Raw genomic sequence first — 19812 nt, 5'->3', positions numbered from 1 at the left:
TTAGCTAACCATTTCAACGACTGAATGGCTGCTTTTAAATAGAGAATATTCATTATCCATTACCATTATCCATAAGAATGTCTATTAACTGGAGAAACATGTCTGGATTTCTGCTGCAACATTTGCTGTAAACAACATGAAAACATCCATGAACTATTTTGCCTTGAAATAACAATTCATGCTGCTTTTAATAATGTCATAGTGTGCGGGATATTTCCTTAACACACTTCAGGTCCCCTTAATACTGACTGAACATTTTTTAAATGCCAGAGTCTACCTGAGCATATTGCTGACCACGATCACCTCTTTATGACTCAAATTGGACCGTGATTGGACTCATCTCGGACGGGGATGAGTCTGCCTACAGGAGGGAGGTTGAACGTCTGGTATCCTGGTGCAGCCACAACAAGCTGGTGCTGATTGCCCAGAAGACAGTGGAGATTATTGTGGACTTCAGGAAGCACACAGCCCCCCCCCCCCCCCCCCCCCCCCCCAAATCATCCTGATTGACACCCTCATCACCACTGTGGACTCATTCCACTTCCTGGGTACCACCATCACCCAGGACCTCAAGTGGGAGCCCACCATCACCTCCGTCATAAAGAAGGCCCAGCAGAGGATGTACTTCCTGAGGCAGCTGAAGAAATTCAACCTGCCATCACGGACGATGATGCAATTCTACACTGAAATCATCGAGTCCATCCTCACCTCCTCCATCACCGTGTGGTACGCTGGAGCCACTATCAGGGACAAACAGAGACTGCAGCGTGTTGTGCGCTCTGCTGAGAAGGTGATTGGCTGCAGACTCCCATCTCTGCAGGACCTTTACACCTCCAGGACACTGGGGCGTGCAGCTTGGATCACAGCTGACCCATCTCACCCTGGACACAGTCTGTTTGACCTGCTTCCCTCAGGCAGGAGGCTCCGGTCCATTCGCACCAAAACCTCTCGCCATAAGAACAGTTTCTTCCCCTCTGCTGTTGGACTCATGAACAATAACCATATGACTGTTCCCACCACAAACACATGACTCTATACTGTGTTCTCTGCATCTCTTCATTTTTGCACTGATCATCACTTATGTTTATTTAAGTGTTGTCTTACAGTATGTTTTTCACTAAGTACCGCAGCAATTTCCTAATGTTGTAAACCTGCTCAACATTTGGCAATAAAACCCTTTCTGATTCTGAAATGGAGCACCAATGGAGCACTTTGAAAATGTGGTGGAATGGGAGTTTTTAATCACATCCACAAATTTGTAGGAGCTAACGATGCTATCACGTTATTATGAACCAAAAACTATGAGGAATATTCGTTCCTTCATTTATGAATCATTGATTTGTTTTCAAGGAGAAACTCAAATGTGTGTTTTGATAATATTATACAGCCTAGTCTGTCTCTAAATCTTTAAACTACCTTGTTCAACTTAGTTCTGTATGCATTAAGAATGATTCCCCCCCGGCAAGACTCAGGAGGGCTGTTTTGACTCTGCAGTAGGCTACCCTCAGGAGACTTCTGTAGCTGATCCTCTGAAGCTGATTTATGAGTCTGTAAAGCATTTGGGTGGTCCTCTGGGGAGCTGAGCACATGTTCTTATCCACAGCTGTGCAATGACAAAGAATTTTGTCATTGCAAATTTCAAAGAACACAATCGTTTGTCACCTCTTAAGAAGAAACATTACACACAGAGTACATTTCTCAGGTGAACTACAATCATCACAACCATTTCTCTCCCTCTCTTCTCTCTGTGCTTTGCTCACTTCACTCTGATTTGTCTTGCACATTTTTCTTCCTTCAAAGAAATACTATAAACCTTCTAAAAGCCTTTCACACCCACACTTTACATTCCTCGACATCAGCGACTGTTTCATTTTCACCAAACAGGTTCAGATGAAACAATAATAAGACTGACAGTGAGTTCGGTTCTTATTCATATGCCAAGAATCCGAGGGGGTAAAATAAATTGCAAGCAGCCTCAGCATTGGTGACGAAATACCTCCACCCAGGTAGGAACTGTGTGTCATATTTATTGCTGGCAGACAGCCAACTAAAAACTGCTTAACAAAACAATGTAGAAACAAAGACACACATGTATCTACACACACAGAAACTGGTGTATTGCCTAGCAACAAAACACTTTTTAAAAATATATGTATGTATATATATATTGTACTCCACTCAGCTACATTTATTAAAGATGCAGTGGGTTTTTTCACCTTTTTTCTACAGTCAATACGGCAAATCAATTTGTTCAATCAAGGTTCAAGAGAAGTAACCAGAATACCTACAATGTTTTGCCATTACAGTTTTAACAGACTTGTATTCTACTGATCTTTTCTCTGTTTAAAGAGTTTAATTTGACACAAATAATGTAAAGCTTCAGCTGTTGAACTAATTTTCTAACTAAATAAGTACAAACATATAAAAACATAACTGTTTTCATTCTTGTTTAGAGAAACTGAAGATCCTTTTTGCCTACAGAGCATTTTAACAGCATATGCTGAAAGGCTGCAAAAAGGCTAATTCTTTTTAAAATGTTTTAAATTGTTATAAGTTAATTCAAGATGGGTCATCCATTCAAGTCATCATTTCTAGTAAAAAAAAAAAAAAAAGAATATCGACACATTTACAAATTTATAAAGTTATCTAAAAATAAGCATGCAAATAACCTAAAATAATTGCAGAAAATCCTCCTGCACTGAATAGCAGGAGCTAATGTAAATGTCAATAGCTTTGCATATATTTGTTGAAAACAAAAGAATCGAATAAGATAAAAGTTATCCATCGAGATTGGCCCACAGTGGGTACAATGGACCAGACAAAATCTATATTCTAGATGACAGCACTTACTAATTACTCTCGATACACTCGCTCTATAATAGCTGGGATAGATTACAGCCTGCCCGCGACCCTGATAAGGATAAGCAGAAGAGAATTGATGGGTGAATGGATGAATGTACTCATTGTCTATACTTTCCTTTCTTTTAGAAAACAACACATATTCTCAAAACTAGAAATTTAAGGATAATAACAAAGACGCCTTTGATAAAGAGCCCCAGAAACCTTTTATGAACTTCATATCCAGATTTGTGTGATGAACTAGACTATTGTTCTATAAAATTTAGTTAATCACGCAGCGGCACAACAACGTAAGATATGCTTAACTTGTTTTCTGGAAATAAATCCATTTGGATGTTTATCTGGTCAGAGGGCAGTAGCCCAGGGAAACTCATTTACCCTCACCTCCACATTCTCTTCCCAGTTTAGAATCACCACTTAACTGAATATTCACATCTGTGAACTTACCAAAAGAAAGAATGCATGTGCACAGAGGGAAGACTTGAACCTTGAATGTTACTGGGGTAACAGTTCTGACCAGCACACTTTTATTGTTTGTTGATTTAGTATAGTAAAAATCCCATGCCAGCAGAATGGTTAAAAATGTTAAATTAAGCTGTTTTTTCATCCTCTACTTGACACTTAATAAATTACATCTGTAATATAGGCCCTGACAAAAATATTGCAGGTTTAGGAGACACACAGAATAGATGTAGCTCGGGTTAGTTTGTTGACAGGATGATGTTATATTAAATAACCTGTCAAATGTAAAATTTTGAGATAAGGGGAACTTTCATGAAGCTGCCCATCAGTTAGAAGGAGACAGCCGATTGTCATTACTTCTTCAGCTGCTATTTTACACTCTAACTAATCAAAGCACATTTTCTCTGGCTGGCAGTGGCACATCTTAGATGACTGAACCAATGAGCAACTGAAACGGGCATTTATACAATGATAGTCAAATGTCAGATTCTTAGTTTACCCTCATGACTTTAGCAGTTGATGTAACATACCCGAGTGTTATTCATTAAAGCTGGGTATTTTTCCTTCAGGAGGGTGCTGAGCAGTAAGCATCCACAGCTGTACTCATTACCTCTTTGACCACAGGGGCGTTTGTTTTTAAACACAAGGAGAAGTTCTGATATCTATTTCGCATTACAATTAAAGTTACAGGAAATGATCACTGTATTTATTGAACTGTTATGCGTAATTTGGCAAATCTAACAGCTATTAAGGTGCTACTATGAATCATATCCAATATGCACAGCATACAGATATTTTTTGAGGAAAATCCCTGTGAAGAAAAATACATTAATATAAAAAATAGATTGACAGCAAGAGCTAATCTTGCAAGAAATAGAAATGTCAATGAACCTTTTCATTATTATTTCATTAATACACAATCCTGACATGACAACTGAGGTAGCAATACATAACTGCGTTAGAGCCATACTCCTTTTCCCTATAAATGAATTACTTGGTCAAAAAAACTAATGTTTAGAAGAACAATTGAATAAATGTGATCTAAATACAGTAAACATTGTTAGCAGCACAAAGTGTAAATCTGTCTGAGCTATATAGCAAGTGCATAGTTCAAACTCACTCAGTTCAGTTTGAGAAGAAAAGTGAAAGAAATGCAGTCTGGAGGGAGAAATCTTGTCTTCGATGTGCCTTTCTCTTTCTTAAACAAGCTCCAACTTCGGAGCTGCTTTAAATACTTGGCTAAGACTGAGGGGACACGCCTTTCTGTTGCACATGGAGCAGTCGGGCCAGATATTTCTCCAGACGCTGAAGCAACAACACAAGTTATTTAGGCATGGCACGAGGAGCTGTTTAAATATCACGAGAAAAAAGATGTTCTTCTTGTCACTCTTGCTATAAACTCTATCGGATTAGTCATGCAAAAACTGACACTGTCTCTTGTTTCAAAGATTTTATTTGGTAACAAATGTTCACCTGTGCCTCTCCCACTTTCACACAAAACAGGTTAATCCTTGGTAAGACAGTGAGGACACACCTCCCTGCTGCGCTCGCATCAATCATGTCAAATGTTTAACCAGAAGCCAACGTCAGAGCAGGTGAAATCAAACATCCACTTAAATATTTTTCCACTATTGGAAAATATGACAGTTTGAGAAACTGGGCTAGTTTCTTGTTCTCTTCAGTATTTTTCATCTTAATTATGTTAAAACGTTCATTGTTTTTTAACATATGGAAAATGAATAATCAAATATTTATATGATAATAATCCATATATAATAATAATGTGGTTAGCACTTTTGCCTCACAGCAAGAAGGTCCTGGGTTCAAATCCGCCGTCAGTTCAGGGTGGAGTTCACATGTTCTCCTTGTGTTCTCCAGTCCAATGACATGCAGTTAGTGGGCTTAGGTTAATTGGTGATTCTAAATTGCCCACAAGTTTGAATGGTTCTCTGTGTTGTTGACCCTGCGACAGGCCTCTTGCGCTATGGCCGCTGGCACCCTCGTGACCATGAATTGGATAAGAGGAGAAAACTGGATGAATGTTTTTGGACTTTTTGTTTGTTTCGGACAGTTATAGTTATATATTCTGTACCTCGTTATATTTAATGTAATTAGCTGTTCCAGTAATGTAAATAATTCTTTATATAAAGATGAATGCACAATAAAAAAGATGACATTTTCTGCTTTGACACATGACAAAAGCCCATCCTTCAGCAAAGTGGCATGATCTGAAAACCTTTGACCTACCTGATGGCACATGTGGGATGCCTGCGTCTAGGAATATGTGAGCTGGAAGGGAGTGGATGCCCACTCACTTTTATGCAACAGACATGACCACTGACTGGTTGAGTCGGTTTTCACTGATTGATAGGTAAATGAATGCTGAATAAAGCCTAATCCTATTAAGAGAGCAATTAATGAAGCGTAAAACCCCGATGAAAGTCATGTAACAATATTCTTCCTGATACCACTGGATACAAGAAATCAATAAACAGAGAAGACTTCACTATACATAGTCTGGAAAATGTTACTGACTGTGGTTCAGATGCTACAGGGTCCAGTAAACAAAGCACTGGTAATTTAGTCCCCTCCACATCCCAAGATGACCTTGGGTAAGATGGTGGACCCCCTGAAAGCTCTGCAGCCATTACTGCTTTGTGACAGTGTGTGGGCGTAAAAGGTTGAATGAGAAACACACTCTAAAGCACTTTAGACTGTCAAGCTTTAAAGGTACTTTACCAGTGAAAGGCATTTAGCATAGCATTATGGGGAAAGCAGAAACTTTTTTGCCGTGCTAAAGTAGTTCTTGAGATGATCAGTCGATGAAATTTTTCAAGAGGCTCCCAGAACTTTCCCTTCAGGAGTTTACTTTTGGGGTGTTTATTCACTGATTTCCTATTTTTTTATGGTTTCCTTGGAGATTTGGTACAGATCTCTATAGTAATGAAAAAATGAATCTACTAACTTTGACACACTCCCGACTTCACTCTCAGGTTGGCATTTGCATTTTATATGAAATGAAACTTTTCATGTTGCTCAGCAGATTAATAATAAGAACACTGACAAATGATGTCATGATTATTATCTTGATTGGCTTTAAGACACGGGAAAATGCTCATGTTAACATCTTGTGACATCATTGTATGATTGCAGAATTGTTTACATGAAGATGAAAACAACACCGTGTCCTTTAACCCTTACATAGTGTTCATATTTGATGCCTGCATTTGGTCCAGGTCAATTTTGACCCAGGATGAGAATTTTCTCATACATTTTCAGCTGCAGGTCTATTTGAACCATATACATAACCTATGTGACATTAATAAATGGATGATTAATCCTTAATTAATGTTTCAGAGACCAGGGAGAGCGTGTTTTTCTTCATTTTTATTATTATTTTTTTATTTATTTTATTTCATTTTTTGATACCTCGTCTGTCAGTTTTAGCAAGCAGACGCGTGGTCAGTTGACATCACAACTGAATGCTTAGTTGTGAATTTCAATTCACTTCTGCCTCTAAGTTGTAATTTTCAGAACACCTTCACCACTTCACTACAGTCGGGTAACATCAGATATTTAGGTATAAATCTTTCTTCCAGGCTCTCAGACTGGGTACAGGTGAAACACATTTGTCTACTTAAAATGGTAGAAGATGATCTCACATGCTGGAAAACTTTATCTATATTTTTGAAGGTGAAAATGGCATAAGCATTCTGGACCTTTTGGGACTTAGATACATGTACTACCATTACAATGATTAAAGTCTATCCTCACCACTATCATAAAAAATTGTTGTAATACCATTTATAAATAATCATAAATAAATCAACAGTAATAAACATTACATTTATATTAAAAAACACCAAACAACTAGTCTGTGCATTTAAAGAAATGATAAGAAAACGTGTGCCTCTGTAAGAAATCTGTTCCTTATGTGTAACATACATAATGACTCTATGCTGTTTTACTATTTCACTGTTGCCAATGCCAAGAATTAAAGTCCTCTTTGAACTCTGTCAGCTCTCTCCTATATAAAATAGACACAATATACAACATGTTCAATTTCTGCAGATTTTCTGAAACCATAACTGTCTTTGACTTTCCCCACACCACACTTTGACATTGGCAATTTGATAAGGGTCTTGAAACACCCTCTTAAGGTAACTAGTAGTAGAGGTAAACTAGCAGTAGAACCTTGCCCTAAACCTAACTTTAAAAGCCCGTAGCTATTGTTACATGTAACAATTAATGTCAAGTAGGCATAATGTGCAGCTATATACGTATCTTGTCTATACTTCTTAGCCAATTCAGAGACAGCTGCCAGGGAAAAAGAACAGTTGTATTGTAAGTTACAATTACAGCTTGAATGCCTAAAACTGCTTACAGGTTTTGATTTGTTTGTGATATACTGATATGATGAGTGCAGCATAACCTTCAAGAGCTGCCAGGCTGGCAGTGACTATGACAAACATTTCTTTGAGTACAAAGGTGTGCCATGTTTCTAATTCACTTTTCTCAGCTTCTTTTATTGTTTTTAGACACTCCCAAAGAAAAGTTTTCGCCTAATGCAATTCCTTCTTAAAAATGACATCAGAGTCAAACAAACCTGATGTGTTGCAAAATCCCAGCTCTTCACTCGAAAAGGCAAACAAATGAAGAATGAAGGTGGCATCAGTTAAGGGTGGACCGAGTGACACACCGCTAGTCGCTCTGGCACACCTGAGTTTGGAATCATACATAAAAGTAGATACATATTTTTTCAGGCCAGTCATATAAGCCTACTCAAAAAAAAAAAAAAAAAGATCAATGGGAGGAAGATAATATCTACTTAATTTTTCTACACCGTGCTCAGACCTCCAGTTGGGTGTGACATTTAGGTACTTCTGGATTTGAAGTTCATCCAAGCATAATACCCATAGACTCCATGTTTAAGTGCCCAGCTTTACATTAGAAAAAATATATTTGCAGCCTAGTAAAACAATTAAACAAGAGAACAACAACAACTGTTTTGGTCTCTATAGCTATTTTCCCTTTTTTATAATCTACCTGCTTTCATTTAGTTTAGTCTTAAAGTTGGCCTTGGCCACCTTGACTGACAGGTGTGGCAACACTGGCAGCTGAAGCCCAACCCTGTCTGCACCCTGTCACCTTAGCTAATTGGAGTCACAGAACTGAACTTTCTGTACCTGTGGTGCATTTTAAAGCTTCTGTAATAGAGTTAACTGACAAATAACATGCACACCCCAAGTATAGCACGTCTAAAAAGTCAAAAGCTCCAGTTCCAGTGAGTCGGATATTTCTTTTGTATGATAATTTCCACTATGCACCTGGCACTTTATAATTTATGGATACTGCTCCTAAACATGGCCACATCTGGGTAAAAAACAAAACAAAAACTAAACAACGCTGAGGCTTTAAAATGAAGATTTCAGGAGTTTAGAGTACTGTGCAAAAGTACTTTTAATCGTTAAGAACTCTATAAGCATTGCCCTCATTTCTTAATATTTTGCAAGAAATGAGAAATAGGTGCAATAATTAATATATAAACACAGTATACAGCATGTTTACACCCACATATATAGTTGAGGCAACAACAGAGATTGGAGAATTCTCAAAAGCCTTCTAAAAATCAACATTTGTTAGGACCGTCTTTATTCTTCAGCACAGTCTGAACTCTCATCTTTAACTAGTCTTCAGGACTAGTTCTCCAGGTATCTTGAAAGACATTTAAAGATCTTTTTTTGGATGTTGGCTGACTTTTGTTTCCCCATTCCTGTTAAAATGATCCCACTGCTACTGCTTTAATAATACTTGCCTGTGCCTTGGGGAGGCCAATCCATGTGTTTTTCTATTCAGGTATGATTCTACTGTTTTGGCAGTGTGTTTGGGATCACTGTCATGAATGAAGTTGTTGCCAAATAGATGCTTATTTGCATGGTGGCTTCAAATCTGACTGTAATTTTCTGCATTCATAATTCAATCAGCTGTGCATTTCAGCCACTGGCTGAAATTCAGCGCCATAACAGAGCCTCCACCATGGTTTACAGATGGTAGACACACCCTTATGCCTATTTCCTGGCCTCCTGTGTATATACTGACAAAAATTTGTCAGTCCAAAATTTTTATTCATCAATCCTTAAGACCTGCTACCAGCTATTCTCAATCCATTTCTTGTGTGATTGGTATACGACGGCCTTTTCTCCCCATTTCCCTTCATTTCTGATGAGACTTCAGCACACAGTAGATGAATCAACTAAAGGCCAGATGCACCTCTCCTGTGTCAGGTCTTTGCTGGATTTTTGGATATTTCTTAAGGACATGACTTTCATATACTCTTCACTGTAGATGTTTTTTAAGCTTCCCACTTCTTCATTCTTTACACAAAATCTTTAGGGATACCCTACACACCATCCTGATATATATGACACAAGCTTTCAGTTAATAATGTTTTTGAAATCACCTTGGTGGAGCAAAAATGTTGTTGTATACCTGCCAAACTGCATTATCGAACTACTGTTCAAGACCACTTTAACAAATTACAAGAAAGTCCGGCTGGTACTTTACATTGTAGTTGAGTTCCACCACATCCTCACCACTATTACAGAAATGAGACATTAAAGATCAAAATGTGAGTTAACCATTATGAACCTTTACTTTAAGGCATGCATTTTTCTTTCAGTGGAAAAAAGTCACAAGAGGCTTACTGGAAGGCAGTGACACAATGTGTGCTGTTTATTACTTGATCTGTGACTTACTGTGCAACAGTATAATGTCATAAATCAAATGCATTAACCAACCTTAAAAAAAAATCTGTAGAGAGTGATGCAATACTCTGATCACCCAGTATAACGTTTTCTTTAAAGTCAGCCATTAAGCTTTTGGAAGCAATAAGCCATCATCGCTGCCAATCCATAATTAGTTTACTTCATTATTAATGTTTCTGCATGCACTGGTCTGTTGCATTAAAGACATTTGTACACACACAAACAAAGAAATGCAACATTGGTTATTACGCACTCACTCATACACACACACACAGAGAAATGTTGACTTTTTGCTGAAGATGCTAGAGAGGGTTCTGACATTTGCTCCAAAGTATGAGGCTTTCAGACCAACAGGGTTCACTGTGACTGACATTTTTCCAAAACAGGTGGAACAGACACAGTCACAAGATGACACCCACTCACCACCAAAAACAGCTCAGAACGTGAAGGACAATTGAACGACAGAACAAAGATGGCAGTGATTCCTGCCCTGCGTTGGATCAGAGCAGGAGGTCTGTGACTGAGGGCAGCAGTTCGGCTAACTCCGACTCGACATTGGCCGTTTGAGTGACGGGGTTTCCACGGAGGTCAAGGCGTTTCAGCTTGGGGCAGGAGGCCAACGGCTGAAGATCTGCCAATGTAGAGATTTCTGCATGTTTGGGTTAATGAAAATCCTTTGCAGTGTGCTGTGGTAACATCAGTAACAATAAATAACAGGAGCTCTGATTCACATATTCCAAGCACAGGTGTAAAAAGTAAGATCCAAATGACAAATATGACACTGAGATATAAATTCATTTTTCTAAAAATAAAACGTGGAGCAGTCAAAACAAAAATAGCAACTGTGATTGCCAGAGGGAAAAAAAAAAGCAACTATCCTCATCATAACCTGCAAATCACATTAATTCCTCCCAAGTGTAGCAGGGGAAGTGAAGCATGAAGAGGAGGGAGTCTGTGGTGATGATGTGTTGTTAAATGTTTCTTCGCTTCTTAATGATGCTGTTTGTTTGGTGAAATTGCGGTGCTGTTTTTATTTACCAAATCAATTCAGATGTAGGTAAAATAAATTATTCATGTATTGAGCTGAAGAGTCTTGTTAAAAGTGCAATTTTCTAAACGCTGTAAACACAATCTCAGTGCGTAGCATGTCTTTTACATCAGCTGTTCGCACTCTTTACGGGATTGTTTTGAAGCACTGAGCCACTCAGAAATGATTAACACATTTCTTGAGTCACTAGTTCCCTGTGAAAAGACAGACAGACAATATAAACTGATCCCTATGACACTAATTCTGAATGATAAATAGAGATCCAGAACACACTACTAACTTAAGGATACTGTTGTTTTTCAAGAGGACTTCCTCCAGTTTGGGAAGGTGATAAACTCCCTCCAGGTTTTCTATGGCATTGTTATCAACCTCCAAGACCTGCAAGTATGAAGAAGTCATTAAACTGCAGGAGAAAAATGTCATCAATATCTGTCTTTCCTTTTCGAATCTATTGGTGCAGACACAAAAGAGGACAAGAATCACTGTCCATGCAGGAGAGCAAATTGGATTTCAATTGCAGCTTCATCACCTCGAGACACTGCAACATGGCAAACTGAGGAGGCAGCCGCTGCAGGTGATTAGAGGACAGATTGATATGGGTAACCAACAACAGCTGGTCCAGGTGGCATAAAGTGGTCAGGTTCTGTTACAAAGAAAAAAGAAGTCAAATTTAAGCACCTCCCTAATCAGCAAAAAAGGTTTCAGGGAAATCTGATGTCTTGTTATTCTGACCCAACCTTGTCAGAAATGCTGAAGACGCGCACTTCAGCATACTCCATTTTCAGGATGGTGTTTTCAATCATAAACTTGCTGCACAGGTCACTGTAATATGCAGAGCGCATGGAATCCACTTCCTAGTGAATAAAGCCAGAGCATTTAATTAGTGATTGCTGACTGCATTGTAGACAAATGCATTTATTGCCAGTCCCATATACTGTACTGTATGTGGATTATACTCACTTTGAGTGTTCTAAAATGAGCAAGCATCTCCTGTTCGTATCCCAGAGGGTCTAGTGCCCTCATCAGGAGAATAATGGTCAGTAAGCACCCTGCCGAGGTAAAGCAGTCAGTGGTTGTATAAGACTTTTATCACCAGCAACATCAAACTTCAATACTCAACCTTATCTTGTAATGGGAACAAGCACACCATCTCCCCAATAAGTTCCTTAACTCCCATCATCAAAGCTGCCTTTCATGAAAATGTCAACTACACACCTGCAAAGTTTCGCAACCACATTGCACACAGTTATAATGTCAATGTATTATGCAGTTATGCTTATAGGCCAGAGATTCTTAAAGATTTTGTGGCATTCTCCATTTCAGAAGCTGAAAAAATACTCACACCCCACAATTTTTTATCAATCAATGACAACACAAATGGATAGAAATTGACTTTAGTGACGTAAAGGTCAACCAGATAGCATCAGCAAACATTTGCTTGTCTGTTTTTCCTGCAAATCATATTTATTCTAGTTAGTTTCACTCCATAATTTTCCCCAGGTTCAGCCCAAGTAGTGTCTCTATGCCCCACCAGCGCAGTCCACTTCTTTTAGAGAACCATTGCTCAAGAGATTAGTACTTAAAAACAACAACAAAACCATATTCTTAATTATGCAGGAATCAGATTCACATTTAGCATGCTCTGATCTGTCATTCTGCACACATACATGAAAAGCCTGAGGCAGGGGATCGCTTCTGCAAGCACAAGGACATAAAGCCTGCATAAGTAGGGCACAGCGTGAAAAAGAGGGGTGAATGCAGGTCGCAAAGCAGCTTGAAGAACAAGCAGCAAGGGTAGGCAGGCTAAAACACCTAAAATAGCACACTTTATGTGATATTTCTCAGCTGGAGATCACCTGTTATCAGCTGATTGTGGGCTGTCTGAATCGAGGTTTTGCTGAGTTTTGCAAAATTCATACACATGAACACAATGTAAAAAAAAAAGAAGAAGCCACAGATCCGTTTCTGTGCGAAGCTGGTGATTTCCTGTAAACCCTGTAACATACAAGAGAAAGCACTTACATTTATTGAGCGGCTCCAATTCTTGTAGCTGCTTGACCGACTGTAGCTCCGACTGTAGCACAGAAGTCTTTTCTACTGAAAGTTCGCTCCTGCAAAAAAAGACCATATCTAGTTCCTAATCCCTAAAGAAGGCAAACTACAAAATGTTTCAGTTGTTCCAAAAAAAAAAAGTACCTGAAAAGTTCCTGATCTGTGGCAGAGTCCCTACACCAACTCTCAGTTCGACCTGTGAAAGTTAAATGTTCACAGTGTCATGAAAGTCATCATCCTGCCTTTGAAAGAACACAACATGGTAGATATGCATATGTGTCACCTGTGTAGAGAGCACAGTCCCTATGAGTGTGTTTTTCAGTCCAGTGCACAGTCAGGTTGCGTTCATTGGTGATGTCGCTAATTGTTCCAGGAGGCAGATTGCATATCTGAGCCATTGCTAAGGACAGAAAACCTCCAAACATGAATTATGTATTCCAAAAGTGAAACGGAAGTATTTGATTTGAACATAAATTAGTCACCTTAAAGCAAACCTGCCTAGGCCCACAGTGTGAGTGTGCATACTAAGTCCATGGCTGATTTCCAGGGCCAATACAGCAGCCTGGTAGAGCTGGGCATTATGACTAAAATATTAAATCTCCAGGCTTTATTGAGGCTTTAATAAGCATTTTGTTTCAGACAAAACATTTTAGAATATACCAAAGAGAGAAGCAGCCTAAGGTAAAGAAGACTCCTGTTTCTGAGCGAATGACTACATCTGGTTTAAAAAATAAAAAATTCACGTGGAACTGGAATATGGATATGGATGTGAATGACAGATATCAAGGACATTTTACTAATTACTGAGCTTGAATATCAATGAGGGTCATTTCCATGACTACTGTGCAAATGCCATCACCCTATGAAGACAGTGTTAAGTGTGCCCACTTCCACATTACTTACGACCAATGTGTTACATACTGCACACTTAGAAGAAAATCCTGATTATTACTCCAAAGTTTTTCTCCTTATATGCCACTCCCATTGCTTTTAACTGCTTACCGGGAGACATGTATCAATTTGTATGGTACTGGTATTTGCTTTTTCCCTACTCTTTACCCATTTCATTTAAAATGTCATATGTGATTATGATGACCAGAATAAAGGCCAGAGGCCAAAATGTAATGGTAACTCTACAGTCACACAAGGAAAACCAGTAGTTTGAGACTGAGACAAGACAGAGACTTGGTCTGTGACCGCTTGTTGTCAGCTGCCATCTTCAAAAAAATGTATATAAGTGATAAACTGGTAATAAGATGAAATGAGTCTGCTAACAGTTTGTGATTGAATTGGTTCACATTGGCAATTACAATGTGACTTGTTGTGGTACTAAAACTATAAATAAGGTTGCCTCACATCAAGCAACCTGTGCAAGGTTAAAGGTGCTCGACATTTAACCTCTAGGCAACCAGTTGGTACTGAATAAATCCCAGGCAACCTCCAATTTTTCCCAGTCGCCAGGAGGTTGCCATCCTAGTTTTACTCTAGTGCCAATGAAGTTGTTCTACATACTACTAATACAGTTGGAGTTTTAACCATTTTTCCATCTTGTTAGCTTGGCCTCTGAGGTCAGAAACGAAACTAATCTTAGAGATACTCTTTCCAAAAGTATTAACTTCAGCTATCAACTTTAAGAAGTCTAAACGTGATGTCATGTATTACTAAACTCTGACAAGGAACTCCCTTCACTAGTGTGCTAAAGCCAACATAACATTCCACTGCAGTGCACTGATCAAAGTTTCATGATGAAACCTTTTCTCTTGATGCACATACCACAGTCTTAGCAGCATGAGGTACGTGCAGAATAACAAGAGCAGAATGCTAAACCAGTATGCTGTTCAATCAGCAGCACACCAGGAAAAGTATTCTTATTCTCTGCAGGGGTAACCTGTCAGTTTTAAGTCACAATGGAAAAGGATACCCAGACAGGGCTGTGTTTAAAGCGCGGATGGACACTCCTCCACTCCACTCTCTGGGGCTGACCGTCAAGGACGAGGAACAAGCCGACTGACTGCGCCTGACAGGACAAAAGCAGGGAGAACGTTCACCAAGTCTAGACAGGGTACCATATGAAGGCAACTTTGGCTTTAAAATAAAAAAAAAATGGTCAGACACATCTTACCAGTCTTCACGTTTCCAAAACTGTCACAGTCTTCATGACAGCAGAGGAAAACTGTTTTCTTGCTCACACACAAACGCCACTTTGCATATGATTATATGCACATCATTAATACCTAAATCTACACTCTCCAGTCACTTCATTAGGTACACCTGCTCAGTTGCTTTTTTAGCTAATATCTAATCAGCCAATCACACGGCAGCAATTCAGTGCATGTAGACATGGTCAAGACCACCGGCTGAAGTTAAAATTGAAACATGTTTTTAAGTGACACCTATTTGAGTACCAGAGTTGTTGGTGCAAGACGGCCTGGTGTAAGTCTTTCAAAAAGAAATGGTCCACTGGGATTTTCCTGCACAGCCATCTCTAGAGTTCATAGTGAATGGTCTCAAAAATAGAAAATCCAGACAGCTTCAAGTTGATACAAAGGCAACATTAATTTGCAAAGACTCACCAAAGTTAGACAAGAGACAAATAAAAAACATGCCTGGTCTAATGAGTCTCGATATATGCTACAATATTCAGATGATAGGTTCAAATTTGACATAAACAACATGAAATCACGAATCCATTCTGCCTTGTACCAACAGTGCAGGTTGGTAATGGTGATGTAATGGTATGGGGGACATTTTCTTGGCATACCTTGGATCCCTTAGTGGAAAGGAACATTGTTAAACACCACAGGCTACCTGAGTTCATCCCATCATGTCCACAGTGTACCCATCTTGTGATGGTTGCTTGCACCAGCATAACACACCGTATCATAAAGTTGAAATCATCTCAAACTGTTTTCCTGAAGATGACAGGAGGCTCGCTGTACTGAAATGGCCTCCACAGTCACATCTCAGACCAAAACAACTTTTGAGATGTGAGGGAACAGGAGATTTATATTATTGAGGAGTGGCCAGAAAATCTGCAGCATCTACAGACTTCTTTAGACCTAAATCTTTGAGAAAGTGCTTCCAGCACCTTTTTGAATGTGTCATAAAGGCTTAATTCTGTAGGAAAAAGTACTAACAAGGTGTAGCTAAAGAAGTAGATGGTGAGTGCATATTCATACCCTTATATAGCACAAATCTACAACATCTAACTAACTAAAAAAAAAAGAGTATATAATTTTCTAAAAGGACAAATTAAAGTACTTATGTGAAAAAAATGCATAAGTCTACTTTAGAATATTGTCACATTTAATTTCTTTAGGACAATGAACCCTAAAATGCCATGGTATTTATTTAGGTCGCCTTGTTCTCAGTGACAGATTCATTGTTATTAAAAAAAGATAAAATAAAGAACAGCTCATCCTGAATTCCATTAGAGCATTTTCTAAGTGAAGAAAAAGTGAAGATACTGACATTCACAGGCCTGGAGAAGGCCACAGCCACTCTCTCCTCATCCCGATTCACATACACACAGCTTATCATCTCTTCACGCTCCGCTGTTAAAAAGACAAAGAACTTGTGTTTTACAAAGCACAGCAAAGCTGAAATGTATTCTCGTTCATACTTACAGACACTACGACCAATAGACATACCTCTGCCTAACAGCCAGCGATAGTAAAACCACGCGCTCTGGTCATTAGGGTCAGTGAAGAAAGCGTTCTGTACAAGCTCATATTCTGAAAGTAGTTAATACAATTTCACTGTAATAGGATATACAATCTGACTTCCTTTGCAAAATACCACCTTTTACTTAAGGATAATAAAGACTTACACTGCCCCCTATCGGTTGCTATTGGGAACTGCAGTTTACCTTTTAGTAGTTGCTCTTCACAGACCCGATGGGAATGGGTTTGAGGAGAAGGTGGGGGAGAGGACTGGGGAGGCTCACGGCATGGTGAAGGGGGCTCTGGAGACTCTGGGTGAAGCAGAGGCAGAAGGGTGCTACGGTAGTGCCAGCTGGAGTAGTTGGAAAAGTTGGAGCCAATAAGACGATCTGTAAATGCCAACTCCTGATCTACAGGCACGCCAGACATCTTTACAACCATTCGGCGGTAATCCCAGCAATGGACTGGGCAAGACAGAAACACAGAATATACCAGAACATGAGTACAAATAATGCAGTGAAGGACAAGTTTTGGATCGATTATTTTAAAAAATGCATTATTATCCACATCTTTAAAATTCAGCTCCTTTTAATTTTTTTCTCCCACTCACAGTTGCGGTCATCCAGGCTCAAACAGCGATCACACAAAGTCAGCTCCCGGGCCCAGTCCGGTCGAGGCAAACGGGCGGAAACCCAACCTCGGTGGTGCCAGCTGCCATAAGATTTTGGGTTCACTTTCAGGCAAGACTCAGTAAACAACAGCTCAGCCTCGTAAATCTTCTGCACTTCATCTTTGTCTCTGCAGACGACATTAGGAAACAAAATCATCATTCTCCTGTGACACCGCATATGACTTACCATTCAATAAAAAGGGGTTCAACTATGAATCTGTGAGTACTAACTTCACAGTCTCCAGGTGCATTAGGATTTCTCTTCTGTAGTTCCACAGGGTTGCAAAGTCAGGATTGGATGATAGGAGCTGCTGGGTCAGCTGAAGAGCCTCATCATCCCAGATACCCTCATTTCTCTGTCAAACAGGAGAAAGTGAGGAGGGTGAGGAAAATACATGGAGTGAAAAGCAGGCGGAGAAAAACACAACACATTTTTATCTGTTAAAGACACACACCTGAGCCACAAAAACATTTTGCATATGAATATCACATTAAGTTTAAATACTGTCCATTAGTTAACTATTTACAACTGTTAAATGATGACTACATTAGAAGACAGATGAAAATTTTAGAGCTAGAAGGGGATAAGAGGGGGCTGATATCCAAATGTGGACAAAATTGAATTTGTTTTTTCCTTGTTCTGACCAACCACCTATGGAAGGTATGGAACTCACATTTCTGTCAATGTAAAGAAGTTTAACTGCACATTTAGTTCATAAGACATTTTAACATAAAAAGCAGCAGAATTTTAACAAAATGTTTCGATTTTTGTACATGATTTAAAAAATTGCTGTTCTTTACAGAAAATTCTCTTTTTTAAAAGACCCACTGTAAAAATAAAAAAATTTAAAAGAAGAAGAAGAAGAAGAGGTGAAAAACCTTTCTGTCATTTAATTGTTTAGTTATTACTTAATCTTGGTGTAATCAAGTGGAGTACATTGGAGTCCTTGCTGGGCTGATTCTGGCCACCAGGTCTTATGTTTGACACCCCTACACTAACCCAAAGACATGCTGCAGTATTGCTATTAAAACATAAGGCACAATATAATATTCCACCTTAGAAAAACACGCATCGCGTGCTGCCACGTATATCTTGAGCTTCTTCTCTCTCTCCTTTCTTTTCTCCTCCTCCTGCTGGGCTGTAGTTTTAATTTTCACTCTGCCATGCTGTCAAAAGCAAAAAGAGAAGGATATATACCGGATACAGTTTATTCTGCTGGCTAAACGTTAGTGTAAATAATTGACCTACTGTAATTCCACATGCACTGGAAATGCCTAGATTTGAACAAGTATAGTAAATGGTTCATCTCTTACCATTGTTGCTGTTAGTGAAGGAGGCTTCTTTAAGAATCTGTTTGCATTGGCACATGAGGAGTGACAGTCATGTTTAGGCCAGAGTAATGTTCACATGACATACAGAAACAAAGTGCTGACAGACTGACACAGAAGTTTTAACAAGTTAAAGTAAAGAGCTCTCAGTATTCAGGTATACAGTGCTCAGTAATGCCAAAACACTGAATACAAGTATCACTGAATGTAAACTTAGCATGCTAATTAGCTCCGTTGTGGGCTGGGCTCATTCAGTTCAATGAAACGAGCACAGATTAAGCACAACCGGCGGTATACAACACATCTTCATTAACGCTGTACACTGAACGCAGCACAACTTATCCCATTAAATACATACCTGGTTTTTCACTGACGCTGATTGTGTGTTTTAGAATGCAGTTTGATTTGTCATGTCACCATCAGGAGTGCTAACGACTACAATTTTTTCACTTCCGTCTCATGACATCTACGTCACTGAGAGGCTCTCGCACAGCCGCGGCGCTTTGGTTGTCCTCTAGTGGCGAAAACGGCTCACAGCTGCGGAGTTACAGGGGCCACATAAGGTGGTGACACTTAAGAAGGTGACACTAGTCTCTAAGCGACTGGATGAGGCGTAAAGTCAAATAAGACAGAGGATCGGTGTAGTTCAGTTCAATTCAGGTTTATTCACAGCAAAAGTCGACTAAAGGCGCTTTACTGTGAGGTAAAAACCTACAGTTTGGGAGAAAACCCCAACAATCGAGCAACCCCCGTGAGCAAGCGCTTTGCGACGGTGGGAAGGGAAAACCCCTTTGTAACTGGGAGAAACCACCGGCAGAACCATCCCCTTCAACTGATTGGTGGTGAAGGGAAAGAGAAAGGAGAAAGGGAAAAGCGATCTTAAAGCGACTGGACAAAACACACTACGAGAGAGAGAATTTCAATGACACTCAGCAGTGGCATATTAACACCTGGAGAGAAAAATAG

General features: G+C 39.3%; 1 protein-coding gene across 1 annotated transcript; it reads right to left on the bottom strand.

The window, feature by feature from the left end:
- Window positions 1-10025: 10025 nt before the first annotated feature.
- On the bottom strand, window positions 10026-19317 carry rabggta (Rab geranylgeranyltransferase subunit alpha). The gene is made up of 17 exons (XM_063466899.1): window positions 19205-19317; window positions 18832-18868; window positions 18574-18684; window positions 17749-17873; window positions 17458-17645; window positions 17054-17311; window positions 16836-16919; window positions 16657-16739; window positions 15107-15202; window positions 13469-13574; window positions 13330-13381; window positions 13156-13244; window positions 12094-12182; window positions 11871-11987; window positions 11663-11776; window positions 11424-11511; window positions 10026-10734 (listed from the first exon to the last, which is right to left on the bottom strand). Exons 2-17 carry the CDS (start codon window positions 18832-18834, stop codon window positions 10586-10588), a joined length of 1752 nt encoding a protein of 583 aa, XP_063322969.1. The 5' UTR covers window positions 18835-18868; window positions 19205-19317; the 3' UTR covers window positions 10026-10585.
- Between the last annotated feature and the right edge of the window lie 495 nt (window positions 19318-19812).

Source organism: Pelmatolapia mariae, linkage group LG23 (genome assembly GCF_036321145.2).
Source record: "Pelmatolapia mariae isolate MD_Pm_ZW linkage group LG23, Pm_UMD_F_2, whole genome shotgun sequence".
Taxonomy (NCBI): Eukaryota; Metazoa; Chordata; class Actinopteri; order Cichliformes; family Cichlidae; genus Pelmatolapia; species Pelmatolapia mariae.
Note: the sequence above shows the minus strand (reverse complement) of the source record. Positions and strands in the feature narration are given on the sequence as shown.